Source organism: Delphinapterus leucas, chromosome 1 (genome assembly GCF_059928025.1).
Source record: "Delphinapterus leucas isolate spDelLeu-1000000601 "Yukka" chromosome 1, BTC_Dleu_Yukka2, whole genome shotgun sequence".
NCBI lineage: Eukaryota > Metazoa > Chordata > Mammalia > Artiodactyla > Monodontidae > Delphinapterus > Delphinapterus leucas.
Genome location: NC_143129.1, coordinates 33,817,482 through 33,838,012, shown reverse-complemented (window position 1 = coordinate 33,838,012; position 20,531 = coordinate 33,817,482). Strand labels below are relative to the sequence as shown.

The window sequence follows — 20,531 nt, the reverse complement described above, 5'->3', positions numbered from 1 at the left end:
ATCACTGGCAACACCACGTCCTTGTCCTCAGGTTAGACTTGAGGCTTTCATCATTTCCGTGCCGCACTCACTGGTGAATTTTAGGATCATCAGAAACTTTTAGTCCTTTAATGTAGTAGTAAAATTTTAAATGTACTTTAAAAAAATCTAATTAATCATCTTTGCTCTATGACATGTATTTTTCTAAATAGCAAGATTTAAAATAATAAATGATATGGAAAAGTTGAGTATTAGAAATGTATAGTTAATTCTTCAATCCCATTTTTTAAATGGGATGGTAAATGACATTTTAGAAAATATAATCAACCAGAATTATAATCGGAAAAAAGGAGAGACTAAACCTCAATGTGTGCTTAGTCTGTGTTTGAGGCCTACCCAGTACTTGTTCCCTCCTTTTAACTCTCAATTGTTATCAAGTAAACATCGACATGGCCCACACGCCCATGTGTTGCCACAGGTGATGTGGATAACTTGGAGAAAAAGGTGGATGTTCCTATTCTAATACGTTTGCTCCTTTTTAAAGTCAGCTCTACTGAGGTAAATTTAAATATAATAAAAATCACCAATTTTGAGTTTGCAATTAAATGTGTTTTGACAAATGTACATAGTTACAGAACCATCATAACCATGATATAGAACATTTCTATCAACCCCAAAGTTCCCTCATGCCCATTCCCTACCTCCAGGTCCTGGAAACACTGACCAGTCACTCTATTGTTTACTTTTCTAGAATTTCATGTAAATGAAATCATAAAATATGTCTTTGGTACCTGGCTTCTTTAAGCATACTGTCTTTGAGATTTACCTAGGTGTCATATGTAACAATGGCTTTTTATTACTATTTTATTACTACTATTGCTAGTATTCCATTGTAAGGCTATACCACGATTTGTTTATCTATTTAGCAGTTAATGGATATTTAGGTTGTTTCCAGGTTTTAGCTATTATGAATACATCTTTCAGCCTTATTTTAATAACAACCAAGAAATTCTTCTTTACTGCCATTGCTTTTATTCCAATTTGTAAAGTATGGTAACTATAAGTTTGGTTAAGTGAGATCATCAATATTTTGAGTAAGAACTGAATGAAAACCATTTGGGGAAGCCTGGCCCAGCTATCCTTTACAAGGCTCTCACACCCAGCTGGAATTGACTTATTTTTCTATGCTTTAGTAGTTTTATTCCCTAGTACCTTTCTTGTGGTATATTTCACCTTTTACCTTCTATTTTGGCCATTTTGAATCCCCTATTGGGACAATGACTATGCCATATCTATGTATCTTTGTTTGACCTGTGCCTAACAGAGCGTCTTTCAGAGTTATGTTAAATATTAAATGAATTGGTTTGGATTCTTCTCTGATCACTTCCTTGGATAACTAAGTGATTTTTATTAATTCTTTCAACCCATTATTGCATTACCTGTAGGGTGTTATAAAATAAGTTTCCTAAATCAAAATATTGCAAATCCCACCTCTGCCTTTACAGCATTTACAGTAACCTTTGAGCAGATTTCTAATTCTTTATGACCCTCCTTTTTTTTCTTTTTCCAACTATAATGTGAGAGGATTTGATTAAACAAATTTGAGATTCCTTCTCAGTTCTAAAATGTTACGGTTTTATAAAAAACCTGCTAAGTCAGAAAGAACCTGCAAGGTGAGAGGGCAACATAGAAGGAAAGGGGTATATAAAGAAGGTAGGAAAGCAAAAATATGTCGTGTTTTTATGCAATTGAAAATGAAATGTGTAGTTTCTTAAACAGAGTAAAAGTTGGGCAAGGATTCAAGAAACAAAAGTTGATGTGTAACAACTTTTGTTGGTAGAACATTCTTTTAAATTGTTTTATAAGGAGAACTACAATAAGACAGTAGTTCTTTTCTCTAGTAAAGTTAGGAGATCAGTAATTAGGTTCCTCATTCTGAAAATTACTGGTGAGACTGGCAACCCCTTTGTGTAAGTGAACCATAAACCCCAGTTTACAAAGGGTAGTCCCAGTTATGACTGTTTGTTTTGGTATAATTACTTATTATTAATTATTAGTAATGCCCGTTTTCACTCTCAAATGGGTATTGGTTTTGAACAATGCATTTTTTGGTCACCCGATTGCTGGGGATCTCAGAGTCCTAGGTCTCCCGACCTATATCCCCTGCTCTAGCTAGGGTTCTGTCTCGGGGATGGTTACTCAGTGAAAGAATCTGCAGTGCTCTCTTCAAGCTAACCCCTTCAGCGGCAGCATCTCCATCTGGCAACACCATTAGGGCCGTTCTCTTCCATACACTCTTCTCTCTTTTTTTTCACGTCTGGAAAGTTTTTGCCTCCTCATATAAGACTTGAGCAGATTCTGCAGCTCCACTTAAAGACCGCAGCCTTCTTTCCCCTATGGCAAGTATATAAGAACATCCGTTCATTAAACATTCACTGCCCGCTTTCTGTGTGCCATGTACTGAGCTGGGCTCATGGTATAGAGAGACAAAGATGGCAGAAAGGGACAGACAAGTAAACCAATAACCAAAGTGTGATAAATGCTATCTTCGTAGGATGCATACATACACAACATATACTGATGTCACTGTAGAAAGAACAGTTAATTTAGGAGAGAGGGGAAAGAGAGGAGGGGAATTTTGACCAGGTCCTAAAGGAGCAGTATACATTGAGCAGGGGTGACGGGGTGGTGGGAGGCAGAGAGGGGTGAGGTGGACGGGGGTAAAAAACCATCCCAGCAAAACGCCGAGACGGGCTTCCCTGGTGGCGCAGTGGTTGAGAGTCCACCTGCTGATGCAGGGGACACGGGTTCGTGTCCCGGTCTGGGAAGATCCCACATGCCACGGAGTGGCTGGGCCCGTGAGCCATGGCCACTGAGCCTGCGCGTCCGGAGCCTGTGCTTCACAACGGGAGAGGCCACAACAGTGAGAGGCCCGCGTACCGCAAAGAAAGAAACAAACAAATAAACAAAAAAAAACAAAAAAAACCACGCTGAGACATGTGCAGCTTTCCATGGCCAGAAAATATGTGGTACGACTGGGGAGGCAAAAAGTGGCCTCGACGGACCATCCATGTGTTGCTGTATACCAGTTTGGAACTGAGTGTGAGGCAAGACCTTGGCGCAAGTCCACGGGGTGTTGTTACTAGAAGTACCAGAAGGGACCTTATTTCACATTTAGCGTGGCCCCCTGATGATCCATTTGATTGAGGTGTGGGTGTATTTTCATTCTGGAATTTTGTACTACAACATTACCACATTCATTGACCTATTACAATACAGACTTTCCTTATGTTGCTTTATGATTAGAAGCCAGTGGTTTGAAGTTCCACAGCAGTACATAGACTAGTAGTGATAGCTTTATGGAATTGTTTATTTTTAGTTTGGCAAGACAAGACAGTAAATATCTCAATTAGTAAAGTAAAGCAGCATGGATGAGAAATGCCCACAAGAAGATTAGGAGTTAGAAATAACTAAGCCAGTTAATTGAAGGAAACTTTTATATCACTTACCCATATTTAGAGAATAAAGAACCAACCTAATGTGTGTATGTGTGAGTGTGTGTGTGTTTGTGTGTATGTGTGTGTGCTCACACACATTGTCATTATCCACAGTGGTGCCAGTGATGAGGTCCTTTGCATTCTTCAGGTTCTAATTGTTTAGGAAGTTTCTCTCTTTAGGAGCCACTGTGATTGGATATTGACCCATCCCACTGGTCAATATCCAGTCACAGTGGGGTGAGATACATCGTCTTTGACTACAGAAGCTTCTCATCCTGCAGTTTCTTTCAGTGTGACCCAAAAGGGATCTTATTATGAAGTGCTGGGAGAAGTTTTTTATTTTCATATTTATATTCACATTACATGGCCTAATGTGTGAAAATATTTAATGAAAACATGCATGTGGTACTGCAGAATCATTTACTTGCCTCCAGATAGAATCTCCTACATTATATTTGAGATTCCGTTTTAAGCTTGGGAGGAAAAGCAGAGGTTATCTACAAAACTTAGTTTCAAGAATTTAAGTTTTGGGTGTATTGAGTCATGCTCTTCCTGTAACTTCAGGATCTTTAGGAAATATTGACCATTCAAAAGAAAAAAGATGGGCTTCCCTGGTGGCGCAGTGGTTGAGAGTCCGCCTTTCGTGCCCCGGTCTGGGAAGATCCCACGTGCCGCGGAGCGGCTAGGCCTGTGAGCCATGGCCGCTGAGCCTGCAGGTCCGGAGCCTGTGCTCCGCAACGGGAGAGGCCACAATAGTGAGAGGACCGCGTACCGCAAAAAAAAAAAAAAGATTAATTGGCGGTACGTAACATTGAGAATATTATAGAGAACGGTGTTTGTGTTTTAAAGTTACAAAATAGCATTATTCAGTTGTCATGATTTTTTGATTTTTAAAGTTGCTTACTTTAGTCAATTTAGATTTATGGCAAGTATTTAACATTGTATGAAAGGTCCTTTGGAGTTTCTGCCTAAAGTAAGGGGGAGTCTGTAGAAAGACTGTTGTCTACTTATGCTTAACAATTTACTACGTATCAGCTCTCTGTGGTCTGTAGGGGAAATGATGGGGATTAGTGCATCTGTAGTTTAAATTTCTGTCTGTCTCCTCTCTGCGTTGTAGGCTGGAAAAAGATAGCATTCAGCAGAGCTTTAGCAACGATGCAAAGGCCCAAGCCCTTCAGGCCCAGCAAAGAGAGCAGGAGCTGACACAGAAGATACAGCAAATGGAGGCCCAGCATGACAAAACTGGTAGGTGGTAGGGAAAGATTAGAGCCTGGGCACTTGCTCACAAGCCAGGCCCACGCCTTACTGTGAAATGACATCAGGAACACCTGTAACCTTTGGCTGGCCGAAGGGAGCAGATGCTAACTACACCGGAGATTCCGAATTACATATTAGTTAGCGTTTAAAAGAGAAAATGGAAAGTATTGCCCACTGTCTGTTGATTTCAGAGTGCTGCTCTCACATCTGTTGCACCATCTGGATTATGAGTTTATTTACCTGTGTTCAAGAAACGTAAAGCTGAGAGAGACCACAACAAAGTAGAAAAACAAAGGGCTTGTTTTTGGCTGGGTTTTCAGGCACACATGTTATATAAAGAAAATAGCATCAGAAGCTCTGCGGGAAATGCTCTGAGCTTACAGTTAGAGCCTCCTGAATAGCATTGAACAGCTCCCACAGTACACACATTATAGCTACTCTAAAAGCCTAATGAGTTTGCTTCAGCATCCAAACTGGAGAAAAGCTTTAGCCATTAATCGGTTCTTAATTCACTGTCGCAGCTGGATGTAATTCAGTGGCTCCAAATTGATATGTTCCTTTATTTAATCTTTGCAGCTTCGAACATTTTTAGCATTTGTATGATTTCCCCACCTCCCCCAACCCAGTCTAGAGTGATGTTTAATCCTTTGCATTCTTCAAGTTCTCACAACTGCTGTTAAAATTCACTAATACAAGGCATTGACCACAGCTGGCAGCTTGGCTAAAAATTGCCATCTTTCATCGCATTGGCACTATTCTGCAGACTGAGTTGGCCAGTAACTCTTTACCTTTAATTTGAAAGTAAAATGCACTTTGAAAATAGGCAGTTTGATTTGTTCAGTCAGAGCATTATGTAGTTCCTTTCACTTTTGAGTTGTGTGTTCACAGACAGTGTTAGTCAAAACAAGACAGTGTCAGTCATTATAATTCCACACCACATACACCAAGCTGATTGTACTATTAAAACAAAAGTTTAATTGATCCTGTTTCTTCCAGAAAAATGTTGATTAATTTTTAGTGCCTTGATTTATTTTGCTTTGTATGCTATATGCTTTTTTGTCAGTCATTGTCTAAAACTGAAAAGAAAGGGCCTGTTAAACTTTTCACCTAAAGATAATTTTCATGTGATTTGATGTATACTATATTTGATGACATGGTAATAAATGGTTGCTTATCCTGTAAGTGAAAAATTGCTAATGTAAAATTCATTAAATAATCTGTTTGCTAATAAAGAGGCAAATGTCATATTGATCCACATAATTCACTCCATCACTTTCAGTAGAGATTTTCTTCTCACAGTGTTTGGCCAGAAGAAATGAAAATTCTCCAGGCTTGGTAGTTGTTTTTCCACTAAAAACAAAAGGAGAAGATTACAGGATGAATTATTGTTTGCCTCCACTACTATCAGGATGCCGGTGATCAAGGAGTCTTGGGCAATATCTCTGAGTGCTAGATAAGAGTATTAACTGAACCACCATGAGAATACTTCCTTTTGTTTTGCACAAAAATACATACTCTCTTCAGTTTCTTTGATCAGCTCTTCATTGAAGCTCACACTAAATAGTTGGGGAAAATTATTTATTTCCAATAAAATAAGGAAAGTTATGTATTTTTCTTTTATGATTAGAGAAGTATATGCAAGATGGGAGTAGTGAAATATGTGAGCAGATATGAAACATAAAGCATGAATTACAGTGTAGAAAGAGTTCCTCAATTATTTTAGTTTTGAATTATCTGGTTGTGATAAATTTGACACTGTTTATAGTAGAATTATCAAAATAAAAATATATTGCATATTACAAAGATATAAGCATCTATGACTCCACTTGAGGTATTTGACAATTTATTAACATGTGAAAAATTACACAGAGCTGATATGATCAGAAATGTTTCTGTTGTGTAATTATTAGGGAAATAAATGTCTCACAAGCTTTAGTGTCTTGCCAGATGAGCATTCCTTTGACCTAGGACTGTAAAAGTGATCTAGCGTTTTATAGGAAAAGTGTGGTTGTCTTAGCACTTTTACCACTATACATGTGGAAGCACTGCAGAGCTACAACCATAAACATCTTATGTTGCCTGGGGGGGGGGTTATTGTTATTTCTAGAAAATGAACAGTATTCATTGCTGACCTCCCAGAATTCATTTCTGACAAAGTTAAAGGAAGAGTGCTGCACATTAGCCAAGAAACTGGAACAAATCTCTCAGAAAAGCAGGTGGGTAATATAATACAATACTTTCAGAGCACTGTTTATATGAATACTGTAATTTTTTTCTTAAAAGACAGTACTTCCACTATTTTATAGTCTAATGTCAAAATTAGATATGTATTGACATATTTCCTGTAAAAAACATTTTCTCTCTATGAGAATTTTCTTAATTATCCATACAGACACCTTGATGTTTTTTCATAATTAGGTATCCATACTATAATTTGACTTTTTTAACGTTCAGAATTGAAAACTATGAAATTTCAGAGCACAAAGGTCAAGATGGCATCCTTTTAATAAAGGATGCAGATAAATCAAGCAGTTCTAAAGTCATATTTTAACACAGCTAACATATTTTAGTCTATTATCATAGTTCTCCATGAACACATAAAAGCTATCTTTAAGGCAAATGATAATGGATAAAATATGAATGTATAAAAATAAAAGTAGATGATACTTTGAAATAAACCAAAACCATCTTTTCTTTCTCCTAAAATTGTTTTATTTTAATAAAATAGCCATCATTGATTTTGTAGGTACATGCTCTTTTATAAATCCACTGATTGGGTTCTTAATGAATTTTTTTCTGTACATTTTCTAATCATATTATCTCAATAAATGAATTACTTATATTCTAAATTCTAAGAAGCCTGAGTTCTCATCTTAGCTCTGACAGTAGCTGTGTAATCTTGGACAAATTTATTTGACCTGCTTGAACTGTGGTTTCCTCTTGTAAATGAATGATGTTGAACAGAGTCACTTTGACTTGAACTCAAAAGAAATCATTCATTTAACTAGCTAGGTATAAAATGTCGCATTACAGTGTAACCTAATGGGAAAATAATCTGTGTATCTTCTCTTGCATACTTTTCTGAAACTCACTTAGATCATCAAAGAACAAGCAATAGGGCTCAGCAAACCAACTACTGACTTAGGTTTATTATTCAGAAAGAATTTCTAGGAGGGTCAGAGCATGTCTGATCACTCTGAGCCCTATCTTGGGTTCCTGCATCAATAAGCTGGCTTACCTTATGGAATCCCCATCCCTGAATTTTTTTGAAAATCAGGGGGCTTATGAATCCAATTCTTTCTGCTCACAGGAAGGCAGAAGCTCCTATAACCACCCAGAATGTGCTCTGACCATGTACCTTCTTAGCGAATACTAATTAAGTATCTTGTTTGGGATGGGAAAAGGCTTAGGGTACCAAAATACCCAGTATTTTCAGGAAATTTGACAAGGAAACCCAAATAATTTTGCCGTGGAAGAGACCCTCATAATATATCAACAGGAGGTATTCCTAACTAGAAATATTTGATTTACCTCACATAGATATAAACAAACTAGATTAATAACTTAAGCAAAAATTATTTTGAATTGGGTCTTAAAAGATTGTGTTATCTTAAGATTGCTTTGGGGTTGATTATTGATTAATTATCTTGCTGTCTGAGGAGACATAATTGAGGAAATGGAAGTGTATAAAAGAGAAAGAGAAGCTATATGCTTGCTATATATTATTTAATTCTCACAACAGCTTGAGACATGAATTGTTATCTTCTTTTACAGAGGAGGAAACCAATACTCAGAGTGTTTAAATAGCTAGTAAGTAGGAGCACTAGAATTCTAACTTAGACATTTCTGGTTCCAAAGCCTATGATCTTTCTTACAATAAGTATAATTATTTTATATCTACTACTAAAGAAAATCCAGGCCAAAGTAGTTACAATGGGAAAGTTTAGGAAAGAAAAATTAATCTTTATATTTCCATGGAGAAGTAAGCATACTTGGCATGTGAGGGTTAACCTGTGAGCCTGGGTTAACCTGTGCCATGTGCCCTGAGGCCTTCTTTCCCCTGCTCTAGGTCTATCAATTTACCCTGTACTAGTCTAGTGAACTTGAACCTCAGCCTCTCTTCTCTTCAACTCCTCTCACTTCTGATTCTAGCTCCTGACTGCTACTTTGTAAATTGAATGTGTTCCTTTATGTCTGATACACAGCTGGCACCTGATACATATTTACTGAATGAATGAATGAAACAAACGAGCATGGTGCTACTACCCCCTGTATCCTGATCTGACTCTGGTTCCAGACTATTCCTTTGTTGATGACAGGCAGTGTGCAGTAAAAAACACTTTGGAATTCAGAAGGAACAAGGTTTGAATCTTGCTCTGACACTTAGCTTCATAACCTTGCATACATCGCTTAATTTCTCCAAACCTCAGCTTCTCCATCTGTAAAAACCTTTTAAAAACTATGTTGCAGGTTTATGGTGGGAATTAGTGATTTAGAGAGATGTATATAGGTACACACATATACATAGCACCTAACACCATGCTTGACCCATAGAAGTATACAGTAGGTGCTATTGCTGTCATTGATGGTATCATTTTAAGGGTCTTGACTGGCAATTAGGATATCACTTCACCTAGCTACTAATGTCTTGGCCAGAGTCTGAGTGCCATAATTCTCTGACAGACATAAAGTCTATACCACAGTGGAAAACCTTTCTGAAGGCAATGCAGGATCAGGAAAATGTGGATTTGGTTGTGTTTCAGCTCCTGCTCTGGTACCTCGTCTTGTAAGTCTGAAGAGTTAAAATAGGCATCTACTGTAACTTTATAAGTGGATCCGAAACTAAAACCTAGCAAATAATAAAGACTAGATAAGTTGTAACTTATTACTGTTAAAACTTTTAAGTGCCCCTAAAATTTACAAAATGTACATTTTGTGTGTCTCACAAGAAATTAGCATTATAAATAGGATAAATTGTGATTTGGTGGTGGGGGGGTTGTTCGTTTGTTTACTCTTAATTTCTCATTTCACTCTGGCTTCCTACATGAAAGACACTCCATTTTGATATTACCTTTGCTTTGAAAACACCTATAAAACTTGAAGGGCTCAGAGTGTTTCTTTTAAAGTAAAGCTATACATTTATTAAGTCTTGTAGAAGCCCTCCAGGAGTGAGCCTCTACATACCCTCTACTAAACTTTTAGGATAAATAATTCCCCCTGTGCTTTGAAGTGAGGAAATCCTGAAGTTTTCTGAGCTTTCTAAACTGTTGTCATTGTGAAAGCACGGTCTCCAAAATAATTATTTAGGCCCTATGGTAATTTTAATCCAGGTTTTCCTCAGAGTACTGCAGTAAAATTTTTCCTGAAAGTAAGTGTATTTATTTCATGTTGACTAACAATTTAAACATTTTTTATGTCTAAGAGTTTCATGTTATTCAAAATCCCATACTAAATAAACGGATTCATACCATTTAAAATACGCTTTTTTTTTTTTTTTTTTAACTCACAGATCTAGTCCTCTGACTAGAGCCCCTGGGAAAGCTGACAATCTGGGAGCACCAATCCCAGACACTCTTACTCTCTATCCCATCCTCATGCTAGGCTGCTTTATGAAAGTGTTTAGAAATGGCTCCTCCGTGTGTGTGTCCTGTTGTATGGGTTTCTCCCCAAGTAGATGTAAGTCGCATTATGGCTGTGCCTATTGCTTCTGCTGTCTGCAAGCCCTCCACAGTGAAAAGCCGGTACTTCCTGCACAGTATGCCTTCCACACTGCTCGGGTGGTGTCTGTAACCCCAGGGTTTGTGAATGGCACATCCCATTTTAAAACTAAAAGTGAACTGCCAATTCCATGCATTTTATATAGCTTTTTTTTGAGCATCAGACAAGTAATTCCATTTTGCTTTTAATTGGCACTAGGCAGACATTCTGGCTGATTTTAGATGAAACTCACATAAACTTCAGCTCCCTTTTGTCTTTATTTCCCAGGACTCTGAGAGCTTATTACAGTGGTAGGGTTGTTTCTGAAGTTGGTAAATGGAGATATTTAAATATCTTTGGTGCAACTGTGATTTTTCTTTATCAAAGTGAAGGAGGTGTTCCCTGTCCCCAGGCACTTAGATGAATCAGCAGTAAAATGTTTGCAGTGCAGTTTGCAGTGCAATCTAAAACGTGGCCTGGGAAGAGCTCAGAGAGGTTGGGCACCGGCTAGGAAGGGAGCCTCTGCCAGCTGCAGAATGGAGATCCAGCATGTGCTAGGTTTTCACCTCTCAACACTTCTGCCCCAGTAAAAAGAAAAGGATATAGAGCATAGAACTGGGGTCTGCATGGTTTTGCTTCTCTTTCTTTTCTATCATTGTCACTGTCTGGGTTGCTAGGTTCGTGGATTGATGTCTAACACTACCCATTGTATATTTGTGATTTGCGTTTTGTAATTAAGAGGAACAATGGGAGTCCATTGGGTCTCGTTATATATAATGGTTGGTTTAATTTGTTTCGCTTCTATCTTGTTAATTGTAAATTGATCATTAAGATTTGAATTCTAATCTGTCACCAGGGTTGTGGGTATTGAGGCTAGAGCAATGATCCTGGCTTTAATCACTGATGATGAGAAACAAATTTTATAATTTTGGTACATATTGCAGTTCATATATTTTAACACTGTATTTTATGGTGTTATAAATATTGTTAAATGACTTTTAGTGTAGTTTTACTGTGTGGACTATAATGTATAAATTATATTACTGTTTTGGCAACAGTAGGTATCCAACTGTGTGAGTTTAATTGAAGTAAAGAACACATACCCGGTTGAACTATTTTTTTTCCCTGGCATGTTCAGATGATGTTAGTTTGGGATGCTACAAAAATTATATTCTACAAGAAGAAACTGATAATGTCCTCTGCTAATTATTACCGAAAGTTGAATGAGACTCTAAAAGAGTAAAAAATTAAGGGGTCATGTTTTTCTTTAAAAAGCAATTATCACTGTAATCCTAATTATCGTAGTAAAATATTATACTTCATGAAAATGTAATTACACAGTATAACTGGTATATAAAAATGCAGTGAGAAGTTCATGCTTCTGTAAAGGCAGAAATTACCTAAATTTTCTATGAAAATGGATTAGAATCAATTTTCTTTTTATATGACACTAGGATAATCATGCCACAAATGTAATCTCAAGCTAACATAGAAGCTCGTAAGTTTACTTTTTGAACTTTGTAAACTGCTAGTTCTTTCAATATATCATGGACTCTAGACAGATAAAAGATGATGTCCATGTACATATACCAAATTTTTATTGAACATTGGAAGTTGGTAGGCAAATTACTATTATAAACAAAGAAAAGCATACACATAAAATATGCAAAGCAGAAAAGTACTGTAGCAATAAAATACTTGATAGTAATATGTACTTTACAATTAACATTTATATTTTTGAAATTCTGTATATAAGATATCCTCAATATAGGGCATTTGGTTATAAATGCAAAGAAAAATTAAGGAAAAAAATTTCCTGTAACATTACCATCCAGCTAACTATGGTTAACTTTTGACATGTTTACTTTCAGTCATTTTCCATGTGTAGGTAAATGTGTATGTTACCATGCACTTATATTGTGAGTGATATACATATGTGTGTGTGTGTATATATATATATATATATATATATACAGTTTTACATCCTGCTTTTTTTACTTAATATTATCTGATGAACACTTTTCTACATCAGTAAATACTCAGGAAACATAATTTTAGTTGAATCATTTGTATGAATAATAATTCATCAGAATTTTAAACTCTTTTAAAATGTAATGAATAATATAATAATAATTTTATACATAAATCTGAATTTTTTCATGATTTTCTTAGTTGAGATGTCTAAAAGGGGATTGCTGGTCCAAAGACTGTGAACCCTGTTAAGGCTGTTAATGTGTATGACTTTGCTCAAGTACTGCACTAAATTCTGCTCAGTATATATGTGTACATAGCAGTTTGTGACAAAAGAAGTGAGAGGTTTTTCAAAAAAGGAGTGAGGGGCCATGTTGCACAGTGGGTGGGACAACCCCTTTAGAGTTGGACAGACCAGTGTTTGTGTCTGGGCTTGGGTAATCACCATTTAGGTGACCTTAGGCGAATTATTAAACCTCATATTTACCTCCCAGAGAAAAGGGAATAAACACTTACCTTGTAGGATTAATTGAGATCATAATGTAAAGGATGAATTCCACTACCTAGTGTAGTGTAGGCATACAGTAAATGTTTTATTAGGCATTTCTTTGAATAATAGGGAAATTGAATGTTTTATAAATGTTTATTGATCATTTATGTTTCTTCCTCTGTATTTTTCATATCCCTTGTACTTTTTTAATTGGAATTTTGATGAAGAGTGGGGATAGCAGTTTATTATATAATGCGTCTAATATTCATTTGTCTCATTTTTTACGTTCCCTTTTTTTAATTTCGAAAAATTTGTTCCCAGTTCTTTTTGTTTCTTAAGAATTTTTTCAAAATCAAGGTGACTTTATTTTTTGTTTTAAATATTACAATACATGTCCATTGTAAAAATTCAGAAAATACAGAAAAGGAAAAAAAATATTTTATATTGCTAATCTGGACACCAAGAGATAATCAATATTAATATGTGGAATACATGTCAAAATATTTTTTATTTTATAAAATAAAATTACCTTATGCTGATTTTTAATATTTTCCTTTTTTACCAATATGCCATATTTTTAGGTCAATATATAACACCAATAAATAGCCATATTATCAGAATAGCATCTTGATATTTCTTTTTTAAAGTAATGTAACTAATCATCTGTTGATACATTTCTGGGTTAAGTTTTCATATATTGGGTTGCAGAGCAAGGTTGTTTCTAGAAACAGTGCTACAAGGAACATGCTCATAAAAACATGATTTTGTTGTATGTAAAAGCTTTATATTCTTATATTGTAAAATCTATGTTTCCTTCGTGACTTTTCAAAAGTGACTTGTTTTTCTGGGAAAGTACCTGAGAACAGATAAATATTCTTATGCATTTTTTTCTAATGCAGTTTAAGGATATTTTTGGGCCTTTTGGAATTTTAGTGCATAGTGCATATTGTGATAGGAAATACTAATCGTGGAAGAATACTAAATTAAAAATTTCATATAACTGCTCCTAAATTCTTTTATATTGTATGTGATTTTGAAAGGATAGACATAGTCATTATTTACTTATTTAGACTATTTCAAATATAAGTAAATTCTTATTAGAAGAAGTAAATATAGATTGAGTGCTTAATCTGAGCTTGAAAATGAGATAATCCATGCCCTTGTGTGTAATCTGTAATCTAGCAAGAAGGATGAGGCACAGAGCACAATTCACAGGAATAAATTATAAGCTAATGTATGCATAAAAGCTAGAGGTAGTTTCAAAAAATGTGCTGGCATACTGAGAACTGCAGGTATTAATCAGAGCAAGCGTTCTTCGAGATGAAACTTGAACCAAGGTGAAAACAAAATGAGGAATGAGGTGAACTAAAAGCGAGCAATTGCTTCATGCCATGTGAAGCAGCTTGGTCCTTGGGATAAATTCCCTTAGCAAATCCAAATCTTTTCCAGGAAAAAAAAAAAAAAAAAAGGCTATGTCACCTAATGGAGGAATCCTTTCTTTGGAGGGAAATAATTTTACATCAAGCATCTCACATAAACCTCAAGAAACGAACCAGTTGTTAACTACTTGTATTTTAATGTGCAAGACTTCTAAGCTTTCAGTTCTAACCTATGAGGCAGTGGAGTATGAGGAGATGGTGGAGTAAGTAGTAATGTTTAATTAAATCAAGGACAAAGTACAATTTTTCTTGGACAAATGTCTCTCTTAGCTTCAAATTTTGAGCCTTGAAATGGCCATCCAAGACACTGAAGAAGTAACGTTATTTCCTCACAAACACCAATCATCACCAAAGTAGATAGATATCTGTAATCCCAAATGAAATAATGTGAAAACAGAAAGAAAATTGGGGGAATGGTACCTCACTTAGCAAATGGAGGAAGGTGAGTCTTAAATGTCTGCAGACAGGGATACTTGTATGTGAAGCAAGCTGATCTGCTCTCAGGATCCCAGAAAGACTTAGAAGGCAGGAGTGGAATATAGGACTGAAGCCAAAGTTGACAGTTCTACCCCCACCCCATGCAGCCAGGTGACTATCCCTCCTCCACCCAGAAAACTAGGAGCTTCCCCTCTGAAGAGATTAAACCAGCAGGCACTGGTGAAAATAGCTGCACTGAAATTAGAATAGAAGAATTAATTAAAAGTCTACATTCTGAAAGGTGAGTACACCACCCCTCTATTTCCAACCAGCTCCTAGACCACTGATGGTTAGGGTTGTACACAACAAGCAGGAAAATGGAGAATCCTTCTTTTGAGAAACAGAATGGCCACAGGGGAAAGAATTACGGATGCTGATAATATTGGGAATCTCCCATCAGAAAAGATGGCTTGCCACTCAATCATTCTACACTAAAGCCCACTTGTTTAGGGAAAATAAATGTACACAAATGCATGTGTAATCATAATATACTCCTTAAACAACAAGGACCAATATTTATGTAGTTGTTATGACATAAAACTGATACTGATTTAACTACAAACTGAAATATTAGTAATTACATTGACAAGCTGGAGGTGGAGTCAGGGGGCAGAGAACCACCATTTTTTTTTTTTTTTTTTGTGGTACGCAGGCCTCTCACTGTTGTGGCCTCTCCCATTGCGGAGCACAGGCCCTGGATGCGCAGGCTCAGCGGCCATGGCTCACAGGCCTAGCCGCTCCATGGCATGTGGGATCTTCCCAGACCGGGGCACGAACCCGTGTCCCCTGCATCAGCAGGCGGACTCTCAACCACTGCCCCACCAGGGAAGCCTCACCATTTTTTAAAACTATATGATTTTAATCATGTACCATTAAATTAGCTATGTTAATTAAAAGAAACAACTCTCTGTCAGAAATTAGGCCTGGGGTTGTTCCTGTAACAGCATGGTAGCTGGCCTGTAATAGATACTTACTAAATATTTGGTAAATTAATAGCTGTCTTTTTAAAAACGGGATTTGATTATTATCATTTTTGTCCTGTTCCTTGAAAAAACTCTCTCTGTTGTTGTTATTCCTCTTTCTGTCTACCAGTTGAGTTCCTGCAGTGTGTATATCCTTCTACTAGACATTCTGTAATTTCTGAAATATTTTACATAAAATAATTTTTATTGACACTGTTATGTTTAAGTACAGAGTTCAAGAAAATGATAAGGTTATACAATAAAAACATGGTCTGGTAATAAGAACCTTTAACATCAGTCACTTCTGTGTTTACACCTCTCTAGATCTGAAATAGCTCAGCTCAGTCAAGAAAAAAGGTATACATGTGACAAACTGGAAAAGTTACAGAGAAGAAATGATGAATTGGAGGAACAGTGTGTCCAGCATGGGAGACTACATGAGATAATGAAGCAAAGGTAATAAAGACTTAATAATCAACTGATGTGCCACATATTGAATGTGTTTGGTTCAAAAACAGAATGGGAATTGCTGTGGAATAAATAGAATTCATGGTTACTATGGTACTCAAGGAACATGCTTAAAATCTAATATTTCTATATATTTATGCTTTCTCAATTTAGGTTGTTCTTATAATACACAGAGAGGAGAGCACATTCCCTCTTTACTATTCTCTAAAGACACAGAAGTAGATTTAATATAGAACACTGTAGGAAAACCATCTACCTTTAAGGTGCAAGCTGGTAATGTAATATGCAGGAATTTCAAAACTTCTCTTCTAGAAATTAGGTTTTGTATGTATTTTTGTAAGATACAACATGTAAGGCCTAAGAAGGTTAAATATATTGCTAGAGTCAGAATTTGACTCCAGACCCTTTGGTTCTTTCTAGTGGTGTACTTTGAGCAAGTTACTTAACCTCTCTGAGCATCAGTTTCTTCATCTATATATTGGAGCTAACAATAGCCACTTTGCAGTTTGGTATAAAGATCAAATATAATATATGTAAAGCACCTGGCTCATAATAGCCACCTACTAAATGGAATCAATATTTACTCTCTTTTTCTAGATGGAGAAGCTCAAGCTGAGAGATACTAATGTATTTGCTCAAAGTGCCATATTGAGTAAGTTGGTAGAGTTCAAACTTGAATCATGATCTTTTGATTCCAAATTCCTTTCCTTTTTTGTGCAGTATTTTTTTGTGTGTGAAAAACACAGTCCCTTATATTTACTATAAATGTGTCACTCCTAATTTCTATATAGTGATGAATTACCCAGGAAAAAAAATCTCAGCAATCGCATACATAACAGCAGTTAACCTTCCAGTGGAGATGGTTTTCTTGGCATCCATCTCCCCATTTCTATCCCATCCCCAGACACCCCAGGCCTACTCTGTTTCAAAATCAATTGTTCATATAACTGAGGGGAAAAGAAAATATTTAAATACTCCCTTTATCATAATTTTTTAAAGTAAACATAGAGTCCCTCGGCAGGGGCAGGAGGAATGTTTATAAATTTGATCACTTTCTCTATTGAAGAGAAGAAAGGTAGTCAGAAAATGACACCAAAATATTAAAAGGTGAGTATATTTATAAAGAATTAATCATTCATTTATTTTCTAAGCCAGAGATCAGCAAACTATTTCTGTAAAGGACCAGAGAGTAAAATATTTTAGGCTTCCTGGGCCACGAGTAGTCTCTGTCACGTAGTCTTTGTTTTGGTTTTCTTTACAACCCTTTAAAAAGACAAAAACCATTCTTAGCTAGAAGCCCAACAAAATGAGTGAAAAGATTTGGACCTTGGGCTATAATTTGCTCCTGTACTATGCAACCAACTCATCTTTCTAATATTTCTTTTCTTACATCTGTATATTGTTTTAGAGTTCACAAAATTCACCTCACGCATGTTTTCTTACCTGAAACAAACCTGGGAAGTAGTTGTTATTATCATCTTCCTTTCCAGGTGGAAAACTAAGGCTCAGAAAGATAAAGTTGCCAACTGAAGGTCAGATAGTAGATTAATCATTCATTCATTGATATGAATGATAGTAAATTCATTCATTCAACAAATATTTATTGATTGCTACCATGTGTCATGTTCTCCACCACATGCTGGGAATAAAATAGCAAAGTAAATATAATTCCTAGTCTAATGGAGTTTACAGCCTTATAGGGAAGATAGATATTGACAAGAGAATTTCACAGATATCTAATTAATTGCAGTAATGATTAGTTATATGAAAGGGAAATATACTTTGTGGTATAAGCACATTTAATAAGGTGACTTACCCTGATCAGAAGAAGTTTCAATGAAAAAATGACACTTGAAATGAATCTGTGAGTGACAATATAGGGATTATTAGTCCTAGGGCAGGAGCTGGCAAATTGCACCCCAGCCCAAGCCCATTTTGTGTGGCTCAAGAACATAGTCATGCTCATTTGTTTACATGTTATCTGTGGCTCCTTTCACCCTACAATGAGTAGGTGAGTCAAAGACTGGCCTATTGGCTCACAAAGCCTAAAATATTTACTATCTCGCCCTCTCCTAAAAAAGTTTGCCAGCTCCTCTTCTAGAGAAAAGAAAACTGTAAATTGAAGGTCCTGAGATAGGACTTTTAAAGAAGGAAAGAAACTGTGTTTAACATAAAGAATAATGGAAAAAATAGCATGTGATGAGGTTGGAGAGGCAGGTGAGGGCCGGATAAAGACAAGGCCTTTAAGTTTTTATTGTAGACCTTTCACTTTATCCTTTTACTAAAAGGAAGATATTAAAAGATTTTTTAAAAAACAAAGGAGAATTATGTGATCAAATTTGCATTTTAAAAATAGCATTCCAGCTCCAGAGTTGATAATGGATTGGAGCAGAGCCATGGTGTTTACACAAGACCAGTTAGGGAGCTAGTAGAGCAGTTAGTCAAGTGATGATGATGGCTTAGATTGAACTGATAATAATGGTGCTAGAAGTAAACAGATTGGTGAAATATATAGGAGGTGAAATCAACAGGACTTAATGACTGATTGGCTATGTTGGGTAGAGAATAGTGCATATCCATATTTCTGACATGAGCAATACGTACATAGTGGTAGTACTTAGTGAGAATAGAAAATACACAAAATAAGGAGGTTTGTGGTCGAGATGGCCTGGGTTTGGGATAAGATCAAGGGTTAGGTTTCGACCCTGTTGAATTTAATGTTCAAGAGCATTGTACAAATGGGTATGTTGAATAAGCATGGAGACACAAGGGACTAAGCTCAGGAGTGAGGACTGGGCTGGAGATAGAAATCCCCACTGGCTTACAGAGAATATTAGAAACCTTGGGAGTAAGTGTGGTCACCTAGAGAAATAAAGTGAGAAGGAAGATTGGCTTACTGAATCCTAAAGAACATCAAAAGTTTTAAAGGTAAGATAACCTGAGAAATAAGTAGAAACTGAAAAGGCTTGTTATCATGCATGCCGACAGATGGAAATACTTCAGGAAAGAGGAGGTGATCTACCAGATGCTGCTGAGTGATTAAATAAGACTGAAAAGTATCCATTGGACTTAGTGACATGGACAGCACTGGTTATGTTAACAAAAATATTTGTACTGGAAGAGTGGGTACAGAAATCATATAATATGGATTGAAAACAGTGTGAGTTGAAAAATTGAAATAGCAAATTTAAACCACTTTTTCACAAGATTTGGGTGCACAGAAAAGAGGGAAGCAAGAGAAAGCAAGTGACAGACCAACCAACTGGTGGTGGGTAGATGTATTGGGAGGGGCATTTTGGAAAAGACAATTTTTTGAGTTGCAGTAGATGTGAACTTATTAAATTCTGATTGCCAAGATTATTAAAGTTTTAAAGTCAGGAAAGTTACATTTTCCAGCTGGTAGTTTGGAACCCTTGGTGTCCACAAAGGCAGACCAGGGAATTCAGGCTAAAGATAGCAATGGTATTTCTTTCTAGTTATATTTTAAAATAAGTATTGATTCATATATTTCTCCCTAGAAAGTAGAACCGCGTGAGAACTCCACAGTGTATACACAGGGAGCAAGCCCTCGAGCTAGTGGAAATGGGCTGAACGCACTCATGTGTTCTCATGTGATTTAGTATTATGTCACCAACCCCCAGAAATCCTGGTTGTTTTTTTGGTTATACACTTTCACATTTTTTAAAATTTCTTATGGTAGTGTATTGTTTAAATTATATACATAAAAACCATTGAATGGGGACTTCCCCGGTGACAGTGGTTAAGAATCCGCCTGTCAATGCAGGAGACACGGGTTCGATCCCTGGTCCGGGAAGATCCCACATACTGTGGAGCAACTAAGCCCGTGCGCCACAACTACTGAGCCTGCACTGTAGAGCCCATGAGCACTGAGCCCGTGTACCACAACTACTGAAGCCCGTGTGCCTAGAACCCGTGCTCCACAACAAGAGAAGCCCATGCACAGCAATGAAGAGTAGCCCTGGCTCACTGCAACTAGAGGAAAGCCCACGAACAGCAACGAAGACCCAACACAGCCAAAAGAAAAAAAAAGATAATAATAATTAATAAATAAATAATTTAAAAAAACATTGAATGATGACATGAAGCTGCTGACTGAAATGTAACAAACTAATTATTAATTTAGAACTGGTAATTCTTTTATAAACTGCCTCACAATGATCTTTAACAAATCTGTAAGCTGTATTTTTCTAATAGAAATTTTATTCCTTGAAAACTAGGGTTAAAAATAAGAAGTAAAATATTGATTTTTATCTAATTCAACGTTAAATTTTGG

At 36.4% G+C, this 20,531-nt stretch overlaps 1 protein-coding gene across 1 annotated transcript in view; it reads left to right on the top strand.

Annotated features, from left to right (window-relative positions):
• SDCCAG8 (SHH signaling and ciliogenesis regulator SDCCAG8) overlaps positions 1-20,531 on the top strand; it is a 263,252-nt gene that overhangs the window by 162,349 nt on the left and 80,372 nt on the right. Inside the window, 3 exon segments of the mRNA XM_022579435.3 lie at positions 4,594-4,721; positions 6,841-6,949; positions 16,094-16,225. Of these exon segments, the coding sequence (XP_022435143.2) occupies positions 4,594-4,721; positions 6,841-6,949; positions 16,094-16,225 (369 nt within the window).